The sequence below is a fragment of the Neodiprion lecontei genome, chromosome 6 (assembly GCF_021901455.1).
Source record: "Neodiprion lecontei isolate iyNeoLeco1 chromosome 6, iyNeoLeco1.1, whole genome shotgun sequence".
Lineage (NCBI taxonomy): Eukaryota > Metazoa > Arthropoda > Insecta > Hymenoptera > Diprionidae > Neodiprion > Neodiprion lecontei.
Genome location: NC_060265.1, coordinates 2187961 through 2205985, shown reverse-complemented (window position 1 = coordinate 2205985; position 18025 = coordinate 2187961). Strand labels below are relative to the sequence as shown.

At 43.1% G+C, this 18025-nt stretch overlaps 3 protein-coding genes across 3 annotated transcripts in view; 2 read left to right on the top strand and 1 right to left on the bottom strand.

Annotated features, from left to right (window-relative positions):
- The first annotated feature begins 2010 nt into the window (after nt 1-2010).
- Nucleotides 2011-5566, top strand: LOC107219545 (putative leucine-rich repeat-containing protein DDB_G0290503). Its single transcript, XM_046743104.1, has 9 exons — nt 2011-2085; nt 2170-2448; nt 2508-3322; nt 3385-3504; nt 3595-3710; nt 3782-3924; nt 4133-4251; nt 4352-4712; nt 4835-5566. The coding sequence occupies exons 1-9, from the start codon at nt 2011-2013 to the stop codon at nt 5564-5566; spliced, it is 2760 nt and encodes a 919-aa protein (XP_046599060.1).
- A 1048-nt stretch (nt 5567-6614) lies between these two features.
- On the bottom strand, nt 6615-8127 carry LOC107219548 (splicing factor YJU2). The gene is made up of 3 exons (XM_015657800.2): nt 7891-8127; nt 7078-7794; nt 6615-6992 (listed from the first exon to the last, which is right to left on the bottom strand). Exons 1-3 carry the CDS (start codon nt 7912-7914, stop codon nt 6759-6761), a joined length of 975 nt encoding a protein of 324 aa, XP_015513286.2. The 5' UTR covers nt 7915-8127; the 3' UTR covers nt 6615-6758.
- A 130-nt stretch (nt 8128-8257) lies between these two features.
- LOC107219547 (G1/S-specific cyclin-D2) overlaps nt 8258-18025 on the top strand; it is a 121728-nt gene continuing 111960 nt past the window's right edge. The window contains exon 1 of the mRNA XM_046742730.1: nt 8258-8496. The gene's annotated coding sequence lies outside the window, so the exon portion shown is untranslated. The remainder of the gene's footprint in view (nt 8497-18025) is intronic.

The window sequence follows — 18025 nt, the reverse complement described above, 5'->3', positions numbered from 1 at the left end:
TGGCATCGTCGTCTTCGCCACGCGGTATATATTCTATAATGAGAATAAAACGCCCCGAGGCCAAAAATTATACTCGTCTAACGAAGGGGATTTTTTTAACTTTTTTTCCCCCCCCCCCTCCTCACTTTCCAATCAGGGATTGAAAATAGATAACTCGATGTGGCTGAAGAATCAATAGACTGAAAAGAAAAGAAAAGGGGAAATAAAAATAGATGATTGATAACGATCGCCACGTGATTATTCGGGGTCGAAAAACCGCTTGCCTGTCTGAAGTTTGACTAATAAGATCGACGGTTCGTAATCTGTATTGAAAGTAGTTGAGAAATTTTCAACTCGGGATTAAAAATCGTTGGGCAATTCATTGGAAGCATGAAATTTTATTTATGATCGGAAAAATTAAGTGCTTGACGATCTTGATTAGTAAAATTTAAATACTGGAACGAGACTTGACTGAGGGAAATTAAAGAACATGTGATGAAGTCACGGTTGTTTGTTATAAACTGTAGACAAACTTCAATTCTCGCATTTATTATTATAGTTCAATTTCAATAAATGCCAAATGTACCGTGTAATTTTTTTAACGAGTGATAAAATTTCACCAAATGAAAAACAGTATAATCTGAGGTGGACAGTTCTGTATAGTTCGACCTGATTACGATTGCCAATAACAAAAAAAAGGAACTTTGTTACATTTTTTCTGCAATCTAATTTAATGGCCTGCTCTCTGTGAAGAATCGGGACTTTGTTGGTAAAAAAAAAAAAACCGTAAAAAAAATGGTGAAAATTGAAGCTGTGATTGCGCAGCGACGGTGATACAGAGATCTCGAACATGCGAACGCGAGGTGTTGCCATGACAGGCGAGCGTTGTTTAGACGTCAAGCAGGTGTACCCGAATTTCAAAATCACAGTTTAAATCGGTATATGAGTAAAAAAAAAAAAAATTCCACATCCCGTAAAGCGTAAACGCGCCAAGTTATATCAAAAATTTCGTTAAATATGTAAACTGACGAACAATGTCGACGACTTCAGCCGCGGGAAAATCGACCTCCCAGCGAACCGAGTCTACGAGTAAGTAATTCCTTCGTTATCCGCCTGACCAACCTGTTTCGTCGTATCACGCATACCTCGTGGATCTAATAAGAAGCCGATGTCGGGCATCAATCTCCTCTGCAAGGACACGTGTTCGTTTCAGCCAGAACAGCGAGCGCCTCGATAACTCGCCTCGGTGGAAAAGGATCGAAATCGGTAATCCCAAGGGGCTCGACACCCACCCTCGGACCGAAATCGCCGATAACCACTCAGCAGCAGGCGACATGTCCCAAATCGTCCTCGGACGTGAGTCCGACGTTTATTCCTTCCGCTCAGTCGATTCAGTTTTTTTTTTTTTTTTGCACTAAAGTGGAATTACACGTTTTCTTATATGTGTTATTCGACGTTGAATGCGAATTACACGTCAAAAATTTATTAGAACTAAAAACGAGCCCTTAAATGGGGGGGAAAACAGAGTGAAGTATCAATATTGTTTTAGATAGTATTCTTGAATCAGACTTATGTGAATATTTACTTTGAGACAATACAATTATGGGCCGAGAGTAAGTGCAACTCCCAATTCTATCTATATGCACCCCGAAGGAGGGTAAAAATTATCCTTTCATTCTGAGATCTTTGTTTGTCAACAAACGAATTCCAAACCTTTTCAGTATACGTTTATCATCAAATTTCTCCGCTAACGAATTACATTTACGAAAATAACTTTTTATCCATATGTTTACTTATAACAATTGTAAAAAATTACAGATTCACAAAAAATCCTCATCATTCCAAAGTTTAGGTATTTTTTTACCTGCAAATGCAAAAATAACTCAGGATTTTGCATGGACTATAAAAGAAAGTAAAAAAGGGTGCCACTATAGTGGGCTCTATGACTGAAAAGGTTGAACCAGTGATGCCAGTTTAACGATGTACTTTGGCGTTTTGAGGGCAGTCGAACGTCGAATTGCAAAATGATGAATGGGCATTTTCCGAGGTCTGATGCGCCGTTTCGCGGGCCATCAGAAAACCGGGGGAATCGATTACCCGGGAAAGGTCATAATTCGTTTTGCTGTTCGGCGTCGGATAGCTCCTCGTTAAATTCTATTTCAGAGTGTTCGGATTTCCGGTATTGTGCAGCAGGGTCGGGAAGTGGCACCGATCAAGCCGACGAACTCAGAGGATGCATCGTCCCAGTCGAATCCTGGGGACCAAACGCCCCGGAGTCGAGTCTCGGCTTTACCGACGTTTACGGGGCTGCGACGTGGGTTGGGAAAAAATGGACTCTCCTCGAGCGTGCCGACGACGAAAGCAAAGCCCGGGGTGAGCACGGTTCTGCAGAAACGACAGTTGGAGAATCAGTTCGCGACGAAGAGACAGAAGTATACGTTCCTCAGGAAGGAACTGTCCGACAAGCAGGTGGGATCGATGAGATTAGAGAGCGTCTCGCGGTGGTCACGATTACACTCTTCTTCCAGAAACAAGCCCTCGACTTGTACGAGGAGGTTTCCGAGCTCCGGGATAAGGTGATCGCGGCAGGATTGAAGGATCCGGGAAGGATAGAGAAGGTGCAGCTCAAGAACGACGCCCTCCGAGAAACGTCGAGCTTCTGGGACGGCGAGTCTGGCGAACGGCTGCTTTATCACTGCACGTTGACGTCCTTGGTGGCGAACGACTTCGCGGCGACGTTCGAAGAAAAGCTGAACGATTTGGCCTGCTTGAGCGGCGACGTGTGTCGGGAGGCGCTGAACAAACGGACCGATATGATCGGGTTGCTGGCCGAATTCAGAACGGGCAACAGCGCCAAGGTTGACCCGGAGATGGCCAAGCAGCTCGAGAGTCACGAAATCGAGGAGGTCGGGGAACTGCAGAAGCGACTCGAGGAAGCGACTTCGAGGCAGCGTGACATGATCGGCGAGCTCGTGAAGAAGACCTTGGAGCTTTTGGCGAACTCGGGCGAGGGGCTGGTCAGGGAACTCAGGGAGAAGCTGAGCTCGGCTGTCAAGAAACTTGACGATGAGAGGGAGAAGGTCGCCCAGATCAAGGAGCGAAAGAGCGCGGTTGAGGCGCAGCTTCAGAAGGCCAGGACGAAGATACGCGAGCTCGAGAGCCACGCGAACTCCAACGAGGCCAAGATCCAGCAGCTACAGGGCAGCATCAAGTCCCTCGATAACCAGGTGAAGCAGAAGGAGGCCGCCCTCGAGGCCCGCACCAAGGACATGCACAAGGCGATCAAGAACAGCGAGAGCCTCGTTGCGAAGACCGAGAAGCAGCGAGACAGCCTCGAATCACGGTTGTTTTCTATGTTACTACCGAATTTGCAATCCCACTAATCGGCGGATGTGTCTTGATCAGGGTCAATGAACTGAAAAAGAAAATCGACCAGAAAGAGGCAGAGTCCAGTGAGACCATCAAGAGACTCTCGAAACAGCTCGAGGACACTGAGAAAGAACTCACCGTGGAGAAGGAAGCCAGGTGCGTCTTTGAAACGGCTCAGAAAATTTATCTCCGAGGCGTTGACTGTGCATCTGAAATCTGTGCATTAATTTTTGTCCAAATACGCAGGTCCCGAGCCGAAGAAAAGATCTTCGAGCTGACCGAACGGTGCACCAAACTCGAAGAGAAGAGTCAGCAGCTTTGCGACCTTGCAGAGAACACCAAAGACTTTACCGTCAAGCCAGGTACGCTCACGCTGATCGTGAGGATAGCTGAGTCCGAATTCTTGCTTTTTATCCTTCAATACTCTGTGCAGTGAACGGCATACACACCGAAAATGAACTTCAACTCTGGAACGAGCTGCAGGATACTCGAACCGCTTTGGCCGCCCAGGAGGACAAGCTGCTCCAGATCCAACGTGAGAAGGAAGATATCATCGCAGTTCTTCAGCAGGCAGCGGTTCGTACCCGTTCCTGTCTTATGTTTTCGGTGTTTTCCTTTAAATTTTGTCATTTTCAAAGGCACCAAAGTCGATCCGCTGAATAGCCAAAAATTGTGCGGCTGAGAAATTGAAAAATTTCACAATCGACGAAGTGTTTCATGAGGACCAAGACCTGATAATATCTGTTGCCTTTTTGCGGTTTGCTATTAATTCCCATATTAACAGAACCAAGAGGATCCGGCAAGTGTGAAGGACAAGCTAGCCGCAGAGTTGGTAACGAAAAGCGAAGAGCTTCAGAAAGCCAACTCAGAGAGAACGGAGATCCAGAAAAGATTGAAGATCGCGTGAGTTCCTTTAGCGCTCTGCCGATTGCTACTTCCAGTTTCTTGTTGATTATATCCTCTCTCTCTCTCTCTCTCTCTCATTTTGGGTCCTAATTACCAGACTTGAGAAGAGTGAAAACGTTGAAAGGCAGTTGTCCGAGCTGCAGGGCCGACTACACACCCAGTCAAAGGAGGCTGGTAAGTCGGGATGGGCGGCGCACACCGTCGAGCTGCATCAGCAGCTGTCCGACCTTCGATCGACCTTGGCTGAAGTTCAGCGTTGCAACGAGGAGCTTGAAACCAAGCTGATCCGGAAACAGCTGGAGGTCGAGCAACGGGACAGGATTATGAGGGAACAGAGCAAGGTCCTGAAGGTCAGAGACGAGCTCATCGGGATCCTCAAGGGCCAGGGAAAAAACGGTTCGGAGAACGGAGCCCAAGAACACCAGAACCAGCTGGACCCTGAGACCATCAATTGTCTGGTGAGCACTCCTTCGTTTCTGAATCAGATGAGAAACGGTAGCGGCGATAGGACTTCAATCCTGCAGTTGTAAGAATCCAAATATTCCAGTTTGTTCACTCATCAATGGCGTTTTTTGTCCAGGTGAACAAGCAGATCGCGGCGAAGGCGGAGGACCTGCAGGCTCTTTACACCAGCCTGGAAAGCAAGCAGAAGCAGCTGACGAGGTTGGAGAAGATGGTGCGCCAAATGGAGGACGAGAACGATCGTTCCCAGGCGACGCGAACCAAGCTGGAGAAGGAGGTCGCCCAGCTGCGGCTCGAGTTGCACGAGAGAAACCGGGACCGTCGGTACGTCGACCCACGGATAACCCGGTCCCCGAATTCTCGATCCTCCTCGCCGATTCCGGTGCTGCCGAGGTTGCCGGGACCGCGTCCGATCCGCTCGCGGAATCCGTCGCCGCGGGCGAAATCGGCAAGCGGTGGGGAAAAGTTGGCAAGGTCGAATCCCTGCGGGGAATCCCCGTCGGTACAGAAACTGAACGACATCATCCGCGCCCTTGAAATCGAGAGGGCGCGAGGCCCGCACAGGATTCCCCGGCGCGTATCCAGGTCCCTGAGGGGAAGCCCCGTGCGAAACAGTACCGAAATACGCGAGGACCTTTACAATTGGCTGATGCAGCCGTCCGCGTCAGATGACAAACGGTCGGCTCAGACGAATTCCAAACACGAATTTGTTAAGCATTCGCGCGCACTTTTGAACGGGGAATTGTCCAGACGCAATACCGGGTACGAAATTGGCTCCTCTATCTGGATCGAACAGGATACACCCACGAGGACGTCTCCCTTGATTCGCGTCCGCCAGTACACGGCGTAACGGTTTCTTCATTGTAAATCCTTGCTCACGTGAATCGGTCCGATTTTGATGATTTCAAAAATTCCATGACCCTAATATCGGAAGAAAAAAATTTATAATGTTAATCAAATCTACATTCTTAGTTTCTTTTCTTTCTATTCTTCGTTCCGGAAATTGAACTACATCGCTGGGAGTAAATAATTGTTTAAATTTTAAATTAAGCTTAGGTTTAGCATGCAACAAAGAAACTACTGCGGTCGGTTCCCAAGGGGTCTGGTTTAACAGGCTGGGTACTCCCAGCCGCCGTAGTTAAACGCTGGTCAGTATGTGGTGCATGATCTTAAAATTCCTTACAGAGTGCCTGGCCTTTTAAACAGACCCATCAATAGCTGAAACAATAGCTCACCGCCACTCATGACTCCCTGTTGATCTTTTGTGTTTTAGGAGTACTGGGTTCACCTTCATGTAAGGAATTTTCTGATCATCGCCCTGCAGGAACGATCATAATATAAAACATACCTATGATTATTGAATGGTGCCTGTAATACATGTAATATTATGTAGTCATTTATAGTTGTAATTTTGTATGCGAGGAACGTTTTCACTCGCGTTATACTTTGTTTTCCGTATATTATACGTATACCGTTTTCGTGTTTTTTCTTTTGCTTTTTATACGCATATACACGAAGCATTCAATGTGTGAATGTCAGTCCGGTGTAGGCTGTAACTTTTTTTTTTTATTACATTCGCGTTTTCAATTTAACTTGTTAATATCAACCGTTTATAGAATACTAGGGCTGTAACAGGTGCGGTAATCAATAGCAAAATGCCAGTGGGTCTCGAAATTTTATCAATTTCCAAGAGGAATTTTTCTTTTGTAATACTTTTAATATTAAAATTCGCTATTTGTAGCTAACGCATACAATTGAAAGATCGTCACATAGTATAAATCATGATCAATGAAATCGTTTATATATGGAAAAAAAAAAAGAAACAAAAACAAACAGACGTGTGTATGAGATTATAATTATTTTTATGAATATACAATATAGAAAATAAATATATTATATTATTTGTACAGCACGTTTATTTATATACTCAAGACGTGGTCAGGTGATTTTTTCATTCAATGTTTTTTGTACAATAGAATTATATTACATATACATACCTAGATCATTTTTATTATTACAGTCTGGCACTAATTGAATAAAGGTCAACCACTGTCATTGTCACTTCCACTAGAATATGCGCCTAGTAGGGATAGGCCAGCACACGATGGCTTGGCCTCTGGAATATCCGACTTTGCTGTGGTCTCCTCTTTTAGAGTTGAGCGAGGCACAATTCCCAAGTTTACGGTTTTCCGTTTAACCAGTCCTGTGAAGTTTGGTTTACTTGAAATACCTCCAACACTGCGATTCCAAGTTGACGCAGAAGTGGCAGGTTTCTCCTAATTGATAAAATACAAGTTTAAATCTTGACGTTTCATATCTTGGGACCTTGATCACTTTCATCATGAAAAGTGCCTGACTTACCGCTAATGTTGATTCTGAACTCTTGGCTGTTCTGCCATCTTCGGTCGATTCTACTCTGGGCTTTTTCTTTTCTGGCTCGTCATTCAACTCAACTATCTCTTCCTCAATGACAACCTTGCTGGTCGATTCTTTTTTACCGAATATAGACTTTACTAATTGCTCGTCCATCTCCTCCTGCTCCTTGACAGTTCTTTGTCTAGCTGAGATAGTGTCGTACTGCTCCAGCATTTGATCATAATCAATGGTTTGTTGCCTTCTATTAAGATCTTTCAGCTCTTCGAGAGACTCGAGAAGCTCTAACTCCTGCTTAGATTGTTGAGTTCTTTTCTCTAAGAGTTTCATGGGGTTGGTCGCCTCCTCCTCCTTCTCCTCATCTTCCTCACGTTGCGCTTGCTCCTCGGCCAGCTTCAACGCCATAAAATTCCGCGTCGCTCCTGCCTCGATTTCATAATCCGTATTCTTTGGGTCCGTCTTGAATGAAATTTCCTGAAGACACCTGGTACACTTTATGTAAAATCTGTATATCCTTATGCCGAGGTAATCGTCACCCTCGACATCCTCTTTTCGCGCGTTGAATTTCTTACCCTTATATATGTACTCGCCACACGTCTTACACCTCATGTTAAACGGTGCCATCAAACGCACTGTGTACTGACGATTGCGGGCCAATTTCATACGCGGGATTTTTGACGGATCGAAATCCGGGGGGTAGTATTTCTACAAATGTATAATTATTCTGTGGTTAGCTCAGATCAGATTTACAGCCAGGTTAGGATATAAGTTGTATGGTTATAGCCGACCTGCGGTACTTACGTTCAACACTTTACGCTCAGACATCTTGAAGGAGTTTTCTCTGGAGTTTTGTTAAAAGTTAATTCTATTTTCAAGCTCCTTTAATCACTGCCATCGATTTCAGTACACCTATGTACGTCTTTTAACCTCCTCAACCAGTGACGCTGACTCGAAACAACAATTCACATTTAGTGCGTCGACTTCAGCGAAGTTTGTCGCCAGTGTTGTCGGCAGACTCAAAGTCGCATATAACGACAAAACGTGAAACGCATATTTGAAGCTGGCACGTCTAGTTTTGATTTTGTTGGATTGGCAGCATCGCACCGTCACGCGGTCGGTTGGAGATCGAAGGTTTCGAGTTCAGTTGTTTTCCGAAGATGGCGTCGCGTGTATCTTTCCGCGTTTTGCTTCCCCCTCCCGACTTCTGCCCGTTTCCGAAGCCGTTGGCCGGCACGGCGAGTGTTTCTCGGGGCTTTTACCCTTACAGCGTTTAACAACAGAGAAAGTATTCATTTAAAACGCATAAATAACGAACGGCGTCCATTCCTCTGTGGAGAGCACACGCCGTAGAGAATATGATGATGCACCTCTCATTCAGACCCAGACAGAGAGCACCGATCGGAATTCGTGAGTATAAATATTCATGCTACCTAGTTCCTCATCGATGATGGAAACAAACGTTTCGTCCCTAGTTTTTAGAATTCAATTAAATCAAGGCCATCGCAAACTGTTCAACATGTTGCACCCTGAAGTTGGCTTCGCGATGCCATGCAAATGTTTGATGCTCATTTTTTCTCGTTCAAATTCGTTCGCGTCGGAAAATTTTCTCTCCGATCGAAGGTTCTCGCGATTTCTGCAGTAGAGTAGTAAATACATCGGTCTAACTAAGAGACACGGGGTGGATTCGCGATTTTTATTATCGCCAATGTCCCGGACATCCGATCAGTCGAGGCGTCGGTTCGCCCAAGTGCATCTTTGCTTGCGCGTGTCGTGGGTGTGTGTGCGTGTGTGCGCGATTTTCTCCACACGTCGCCGTCGCATATCTAGTCATAGTACTCCGGGGGGACAAGAGCGGTTCGTGGAAGTCGGTTAGATTCGCTGCCGGAGTTTATTCGCTCCGCGTGGCTGGCCGAGAGCTGAGCAAGCATCCAAGGTTGCAAGGGGCACACGGAATAATAACACGTGACTACAACGAATCACCGAATCTATCACGAATCCGAGCTGAAGATGAGCGACGACTCGGCGATTAAATACTTGCAAGCAGAAATTGATTAATCGCCTTCTCGTCGAGGAGCAGAGGTCACGGTGCGCGACACTCCGATCGCTCGACTCGCCGAAGATCTCGCCTAATTGCAGGCCGGGTTGAAAAGAGATGGAAAGTGAGGCGAGCAAGATTGGGCGAAAAAATTTGGGTAAGGAATAAAGAACCGGCGCGGCTGCTCGCGGGACGCAGGCATTATATTGTAGTACTCGGAACGATGATCGTAAGCTCATTGTGCCGCTAGTAGAAATGAGACGGTATCGTAGCCGGCACTTCACTGTAACTTTCCGCTCTGTGCTTACCGATAGGAAGTGCTAAAAATAGCCTTGAACTTTGTTTCTTTTTTGTTTCGTCGCCGTTGAGTTTTTTCCCTTTTGCGTTAGCTCCTCTCGTTCTCACTTACTCGCTTCTCTTTTTCTTCAATGCAGGCTCTTGCACGTTTCGTTTCGTATAGGATTTTTCTTTTTTCCCTTGTTTGATTTTTTCTTTCCTCTCTATTTTCTTCTAATCGAGTCTTAGTTCGCTTTGCGCGGTTATCTACTTCTACATGTTAATTCGTAGATACTGTGACGGTTACGGTTGTAGGTGTCGTTCTTTCGAACGCGACGATGATCCAGCGAGGGGGCCACGCATTCACGGCCACGACGTGTGGCTGTAATGATCATTGTATGCATGCACATTTATTGCTTCGCGTGCGATTCGCACGACGTGCTTTATCGGCATACTTTAAATTCGACGCCTCGCCGACGATCGCGTTTTTGATGAATGAAACTCGCGTCTCAATCGGTCAGAGAAAGAGAGAGCGAGAGAGAGAGAGAGAGAGAGAGAGAGATAATTCCGAGGATCGATCTCTCACGCCTCTCTGGAATTACGCTTCCGGCGAGTATACATTTTTCTTTAATTTTGTCAAATTAACGATTTTTCAACCAACTCTCTAGCTACGTTATGAGTATAGATATTCACAAGTACACATAGATATGCACATAGTCGCAACCATCGTAATTGATGACGTAATTGGAATCTTCGTTCATAGATTAGCGTATGCGTATAACGTGTTTAATTTACGGTATATAAGCTGGACAAACTTTTGGGACGACACGTGCGAAACAAAAGAAGGAGAATACCAACACAAAATATCGCGTGTCATCGTGCTTTGGGTCAACGGCTCCTCGAAACAACCTACCTACCTACCTACCTACCTACCTACCTACTACCCATCTATCCATTTACCTGGCTCTGGTCTACTAGCTTTATACGATACCGCAGACGCGACATTGGCCAACAGTCGCGAAATAATCGCCATTAATATTCGCACTGCGTCGAGTTAGTAGGAGCAACTGGTTCCAAATGTAACTGGATTCCATGGAGTATCGTTACCACACAACTAACCAACGACTCTTTTGCATTGCGTATATATATATACATATATGTTTGCACATACGCTTGCACGCATAAGTATTGTATTTGATACATTCACGAACGATAATTCGCGACCAGTCCAGATCTCGTTATTATGTATGATACATTTTTGACGTCAATGATTAATTCCAGAGTATACCTTGAATGTAAGAGAAGAAAAGGAACCATGGGAATCGAGATATGTAGATAGGGAAACTTGTTTCGCTCAACTTTGGTAAATTTGAAATGATGAGTTGTCTGTTTTCGGAGCAGAGATATTTTAGTTTCAATTTAGTGCAAATTGTTACGTAATTCGTAACGTAGGGAACACAATATCGCGGCGTTGGTTTTACCTCCGCCTGCACGTCTCCACCCTCCGTCTGTTGGCGATAAATCCGACCTTTCCTCGTTTTTTCTTTTCTCCTTCTTCTCTCTCTTTCTCTCTCTCTCTCTCTCCCCTCTTCTATTTTTATAATCGTATTTTTTCTCTCCATTTTTTCGCTTCTTTGCTCATTTCTTTCTCTCTTTTCATTCCATCAGCACCACTGTATCTGCTGCAGGATTTCGCGCGGTATCGCGGAGAAGAGGTTTGTCGACTTGCGCAATAACGGCGGAGGATTTTTAGGCAGCGGAAAGGCGATATACATATTTTATGTTTTTCTTTTTTTTTTTTTTCTTTTTATACTTTCAATTCCTTTACTTCTTGTTCTAAACCTCATTCCTTGCTGGTCGTGTAATTTATCGGACATCGAAGTAAGAAACCAGTTAAAATATCTGTCGCAACGAATGTGAATGAAAATTCGTCGTTTGTGGAAATCGCGGTGAAACGCGCGGAGTAATGCATCGTATCAGATTGTTTGTAAATTACTGCACAATTTCCTCACTAACAATAAGAAAGAGAACGAAATAATCAGATATAGTGATTACGAAAAGTCGCGGTTATTTAAAATTCCTCTTCGTTATCACTTTTATTTTCATTTATGAAGTATATATTAACACGATTCAACTTTATGGTATTTGCTGTTGGAAAAACTTATTACGGCACACCATACATATATATATATATAATTTTTTTTTGCCCGATACACACAATCGTCATGATAATCATAATCATCGTTATCATCATCATTATCATTATCCTCGTCCTCACCGGCAGACTTAACGATGAAGGGTGAAAAAAATTACTTTCATTATATTACATCGTTCGACGAGCAACTCGCAGACTTCCGGTCGTACAACCCGTTCAAAATACATTCCTCCTTGAGGATTTTCTGTTAGGGCGTTTCTTTCGTTTTATTTTCACTATCCTTCCGTCTCTCATCTCTCTCTCTCTCTCTCTAATTAACCAGCGCGTGGTCCAGTCTATTTTTCAACTATAGAAACTGCCCACAAGTATATAATACGGTATATATCTACGAATTAATCCGGTGCAAGGTGACGTCGATGTAGATCAATTTATTTTTTCAATATTCTCAAGTTTTTCTATTCAACTCCGTGTTTAGGGGAAATCGAATATATGCCGATATCTGAATGATGTGCTCGAGTTTTACACACAATATTACACTACGAGTAAGCTTGTACTTGAAAAAAAAAAAAAAAAACGATGGAATAAAAAATAATAATAATAATCAAATATCGTAAACCGTTTTCGCTGGACAAAACAGTGCAAATAAAATTTACTTAAAAAAAGTAAACAATTTTTCTCACTTACAACAAACACATTTCGTCCACTTCTTTTCATAATAAGAAAATCTTTGGATCGGTCTGTACATTTCTTGGAAGTCGTTCCATTCATGCAGTGTGGATGATGTCGGTGGGTAAGGCAGCGGTTCTCATATCGTGCGTAGAGACATCGAGCATACGTAATATCACATGCGTAGGTAGGTATAGTAGGTGTAAGGCAGGCTTGGTTGGTTGCGCGACGGCGTGTGATCGTTGTTGTCGCGGTTTATCAAGCCGGGCGCAAGGCTGGTTTATGCTCTTACCTTCGCCTGTTTCGTTTTTATTTTTTTAATTTTTTTTTTTTACTCCGATTTTAACAAAAAAAAAAAAACATATTTCGCCTCCCCTTTCTTCCGTTCATCACGCACGTATGCGCAAAAAATTACGTCACTCGGACCGTTGAGTACGTATGTATGATGTATGTATTGCTACACACGGCTCGTCTTCGTTTTGGTTTTTTTTTTTTTTTTTTTTAATTTTTTTTTTTTATTTTTGTCTACGACAAAAACCAGCCTAAGAATTTTATCACCGGGTAGAATATCATTTTGGTATATAAATATCTGCAATCCCCTCTGCGCGCGCTTGCGAGGATAATTGATTTTTATTCCATCGTCAACGTATTGTTTTTCCCTTGGAATGTTGAAGCGTGCTACGCTTCTGTTTTTTTATGCTGTTTGTTTGTTTGTTTTTTTTTTTTTTTTTTTTTTTTTTTTATATCGTTCTTCCTCACCGACGTTGCATTATAATACAAAATTCGACTGATTTGAAAATAAGACGAGCTCTCGACTCGACGAAGCGCCACGTTGGCGCCTCTAGGATGAACGACGTTGTCTTGTCGCAGCGACAACTGACATCCAAGTTCGAATCGATAGATCGATTGATTAATCGATCGGTGCACAGTGCGCAGCTTGCTTTTTATCGTTGCTGTTTTATTCAGGCTTTCCTGACTGAAAAAAAAAAATGGAATCGATGATCTGAAGGGATAATTTTGGACAAAATTTGTCAATGAATATTATCATTAAATCGTTTTTTTTTTTTACCAGGGTTATTAATATCACTCGAGCATTGCGCGACTCTTTTGGTTTAACACATCAATTATATAATCGGTAAAACATCCGTCGACTTTATTCGTTCGAACAGACAGAAAAGAAGAAAAAAAAAAACAAAAAAATTCGAAGGTTAGAAAAAGAAAAATACGTGAAACGAAACAAGTTACATATGCACATTTATGTTATCTCCCGAAATATATTTAAGGAATACATTGTACAGGATTGCTGCTGCAGCAACCGTATTACAAAAAGAAACGATGACTTGACGATTACGGTTTTGTAGAGACAGAGAGAGAGAGAGAGAGAGAGAGATTCGGCGCGGTACATGTCATACACAGGCATACATTGCAGAGCGTACAACATACGTGTACCTACATACATGTATAGATTATATATTATATAGTAATATAAGCGTACGTGCGGTGTATGTACAAACGCTTACCTACATACAAATCATTTAACTGTTGAAATAAAACTTTATAATCTTTGACCCTGTTTTATCTTGCGTATATCTAGACATTATGGGTATAGTAAAGTAGTAGATATATATTTATTACAAGTGTGTATAACGTAAATGTATACGTAGCGAATGGCTGTATTTATACGTACGTGTGTAGGTATGTATGTACATATGTTAACACGATATGTAATCGACCAGTACTTCCTTCTGAGTGACGTGAAAACATTTTTCAGCTTAGAAGGCGCCCCGTGCTTAGTACGCCTCGATTTTACATCTTATGTGCGTGATATGCGAGCGTTACGAGTACCTGGAAAAATTAATATTTAATCCTTGTTCGACGCACTTCTGTAGAATCACTTACTTGACACACTGGGGTCGTTTGCACCCCAGCGATAAAAATCGTTACAAAAAATGAACCGATAAATGTTTTTCGTAGATCATCTTTTCGGAAGTTCTTAAAAGGTTACTTTTTGAAACTATATTTTTATAATTTTTATAGATTTAAATATTTTTAATCAACGAAGAAAATACGTGGGATCATTTGTGCCCCAGGGTGTTAAACAAGGGTTAAAGATAGAACGGAGAAAAATTGAATGAAAATAAAATGTGCTACCGTATTGTACCTGCGTACTTACATCCATTTCGCTTCTTCGTTAATTCTTGTACGTGATATACGGATAAAAATAGATGTATCATGGACGTACAATTCAATAATCTGGAGTGAGGATAGGAGGAGGCGTTTGTCAGCTAGCCTCGCGCAATGCCGACCTAGACAACGCGACGCTGTATTAACTCGCCGAGTGCGCGATATGCGAAGCGATCAAGGGAGCGTCGTTTTGGAGCGCTCAATTAGCGACGAAGGAACACCGCGCGAGGCTAGGAAATATAGAAATAACAGCGTTATGTAGGCAAGTTATACGTATACTCGTCGCTTAGCTGCACCATCTTTGTCTAGCCACGCGCGCACTGACGTCTGTACGTATATACGTATTACATACACGCTTGGAAAATCTGGAAAAGCTGGAATTGTCTGGGGATTTTTAATTTGGTCATGGAACAAACTGAAAATATTAGTAAGAAGTTTACTTTTTTTCCACGATAAAACAAATTGGCTTGAACTGACCTTTTTTGTTGATAATATTTTTCTTTAATTCGAATTGAATTTCAATCGAATACAGAGTTGATAAGCTGAACGATTTGGGTTTTAGTAACTTACCGGAACTGGGATAATACTCAGGAAAAATTAGACCTTGCGTCCTGGAAAATCTGAAAATGTCGTGGAATATTTCCCAAAAACTTGTGACCACCCTGCACGTGTATGTGCCATAATACCATATGTGTATTTTTGCATGCACATACGCTTATAACGCAACTGTAGATAGTTGTTAATTTTAAAGAAAGAAGTCTTGATTCTTTCGTAAAATACAACGAAATCGAAGCGTTATTACAACTATCGGAGTTTGATTACATTGTACGATTTTCACTTTTTCCCGGCTAAATAGGTACACGCATAATCTGAAAATCGATTAAAAAAGTTAATCTCGGATAGTGAAATTCAATGAAAAATTCAAAATTCAGAACTCGTTATTCGACGACAATTTATCACTTCTACGGAATATTTTTCGGTGTCAATCCAAAACTATCCATGTTTGGAGTTCCGAATTGACCATAAAAATTGTTCCACACTGACGTAAATTTTTGTCTATTTTAACACCGCCAATTTTTTTGTTTTACAATGCAGCGTAATATATATATGTATATAATTCCGGGTCCATTTTCAAATTTCATTGTACCTAGGTACGCAACGATTGATTGCAGAATTTGAAAAGAATTTAGAGAGAGGGTGTTTTTTTTTTTCTTTTCTTCTTTGAAAATTCGGTATACCTGTACCGAATCTAAAATTAAGCGTCCTCAACTTCCACACTGCACGTGCCTTGCGGGCACACGACGTGTAATACTAGCTTGGCAAATCTTACTCGTAAATTCAAACTCTTCGCCTGGCACGGTACGTATTACGCCCCCGCTCCTCCGGTCGCCCTGATTACGCATCGCGCACACGTGCCGATTGGAAAATAACCGCGATCCCAGTTTTTCTCGCCAACGATCCCCAAGGTAGGTAAAGTCAATTATACCTACATCCGCACGCGTCCATCGCCTACGTATAATCGTTCGGTCATCGTTTCCATTAGACGAACTCCTCCAAAAATTCTATAAAGCGACGATAAAAGCCGGCTGCTGGACTCTGTACGCTTGTGTTAGGTTAGGTTAGGCTAGATTAGAGTTATCGCGGTTTTAGACCGTGATTAATGATTATTTACTACGACGAAACGTACTTGCAGCTTGAGGGGATGCCCTCGTCGATTTCGACGTCGACGTACGTACATATCTCCGAATATTTAAGTCCGCGTATCTCGAACGCGAAAAGGGTTCGATAGCCCCGTTCTATACGCAATTCCGAACCAAAACACCGCGATTCTTTTTCATTTGACGTAGAAATAAAGAAATGGCACGAATTCTACGAATTTACTATCGCGATTTCTTGGACCAAATATTTAAATAGCCCCGTTCTATACGCAATTCGGAACCAAAACACCGCGATTCTTTTTCATTTGACGTAGAAATAAAGAAATGGCACGAATTCTACGAATTTACTATCGCGATTTCTTGGACCAAATATTTAAATAGCCCCGTTCTATACGCAATTCGGAACCAAAACACCGCGATTCTTTTTCATTTGACGTAGAAATAAAGAAATGGCACGAATTCTACGAATTTACTATCGCGATTTGTCTGAATTCATGCCGTTTCTTTATTTCTGTGTCCAATGAAAATGCGTTAGAGTGGTTTTGTTCAGAATTGGGTATATAACGGGTCTGCCGAGACCTTTTTTTTTCTACAATAAGACGACGAAGGAACATCGGACCGATTTAAGAAACAATCAATGTACGAGTACATTTCGCAACGTTAGATTCGTCCGTTTGTGCAGACTCGATCTCCTCAAAGTATTACAATACAGGTATAAATTGCACGATCGTAGAAGATCAATATTTTTGTCAAACTGCTTAGTTTCCTCGACGTTACCGATAACTCGAACCCTCCGCACATCTCTCGGCATTCGTTCGCACGCGAATTATGCACGGCTTATTCGCGGCAGCAGGGTAAAAAGATAAACGGCCAGCTTCGATCCCGATTGTCTTCAATTTGGAAATCGAACCGACCGACCACTCGTAGGCAGCCACGTACGTGCACCCCGATAATTTCGGAGCCCGGTCAGAGTCCCTTCCGTTCCGTTCCGTTCCGTTCCGTTCTTTCTTCGTTCCGCGGTGCCGTGGAACCGACGGACCAAACCGCCACACAAGAAGCCAGGAATGCGGTTCGAATGCGTCGTGACGGCGCAAGGATCTGCCCTCCGAGGAGGAGGACGAACGATCGCGGCCGGCAGCTAAGGAGGAACCTGAACCGACTCTTTGGCTTTTCGGATAGGCCGACCTGCTCGAGACCATCCTCGATGACGTCGATGCTCTACACCAATTTAGATCTCGGCTTAGATATTACCCGCCGCAGAACGCTTCGTTTCTTTCATTTATTTATTTACCTACTTACCTCCGTTAGATTATTGATACGTTTTCGATACAATCGATCACAATATCCGGACAGATTTGTACTTTATTGCGAGAAAGAATCGTGGCACAAATTTAAACTGCGAATTCATGTCTCTTAGTTGATACCGAGTACAACAGTTTTTACGTATATCGCAGGCCGATGAAAAATTCAGGACTTTTTAATATTCCGTCGGAATTTTCATCCCGATAAGAGGCATGATTACAACGACACAGATTTGTGCAATCTACCTCAAGGGTTTCTCTCGAGAAATTAACTTCATATTTTCAAGAATTACGTACATCGAACGTACATCGTTACAAGCAGCGGTCGAAGCGGAGCAGCAACGGTGGTTTATCAGGTATACCGCTAGGTATATACGCGCGATAAGATTCGAATCGGGATCGGCGCCGGCGCCGGTTTCCTTTGTTATTTTCTGGCCCATTGACTGCAGGGGCGGGAGGGAGGGAGGGAGGTAGGTAGGTAGGTGAAGGGATACAAGTCGTACGCGGCAACGTAGTACACAAGGCGTATATGCGGTATCCGTGGACTGTAGGCGTAGATCCGGAATAACGATAAAGGTAGAAAAATATAAACAAAGTGAGCTGCAGCTGTATTAATTACTCGATAGTCCGCGTTCGCTGCATCGCCGCTACGCAACGGCCA

What these genes read in the sequence shown, in the direction of transcription:
- LOC107219545 (XM_046743104.1), top strand. Translation starts at nt 2,011, where the DNA reads ATGGGCATTTTCCGAGGTCTGATGCGCCGTTTCGCGGGCCATCAGAAA. An exon ending in AGACTTTACCGTCAAGCCAG is followed by an intron (nt 3,711 to 3,781) that starts GTACGCTCACGC and finishes TACTCTGTGCAG; the next exon opens with TGAACGGCATACACACCGAA. An exon ending in CTGAGACCATCAATTGTCTG is followed by an intron (nt 4,713 to 4,834) that starts GTGAGCACTCCT and finishes TTTTTTGTCCAG; the next exon opens with GTGAACAAGCAGATCGCGGC.
- LOC107219548 (XM_015657800.2), bottom strand. Translation starts at nt 7,914, where the DNA reads ATGTCTGAGCGTAAAGTGTTGAAC. An exon ending in CTGAGCGTAAAGTGTTGAAC is followed by an intron (nt 7,795 to 7,890) that starts GTAAGTACCGCA and finishes ATACATTTGTAG; the next exon opens with AAATACTACCCCCCGGATTT. An exon ending in GTTCAGAATCAACATTAGCG is followed by an intron (nt 6,993 to 7,077) that starts GTAAGTCAGGCA and finishes TTTATCAATTAG; the next exon opens with GAGAAACCTGCCACTTCTGC.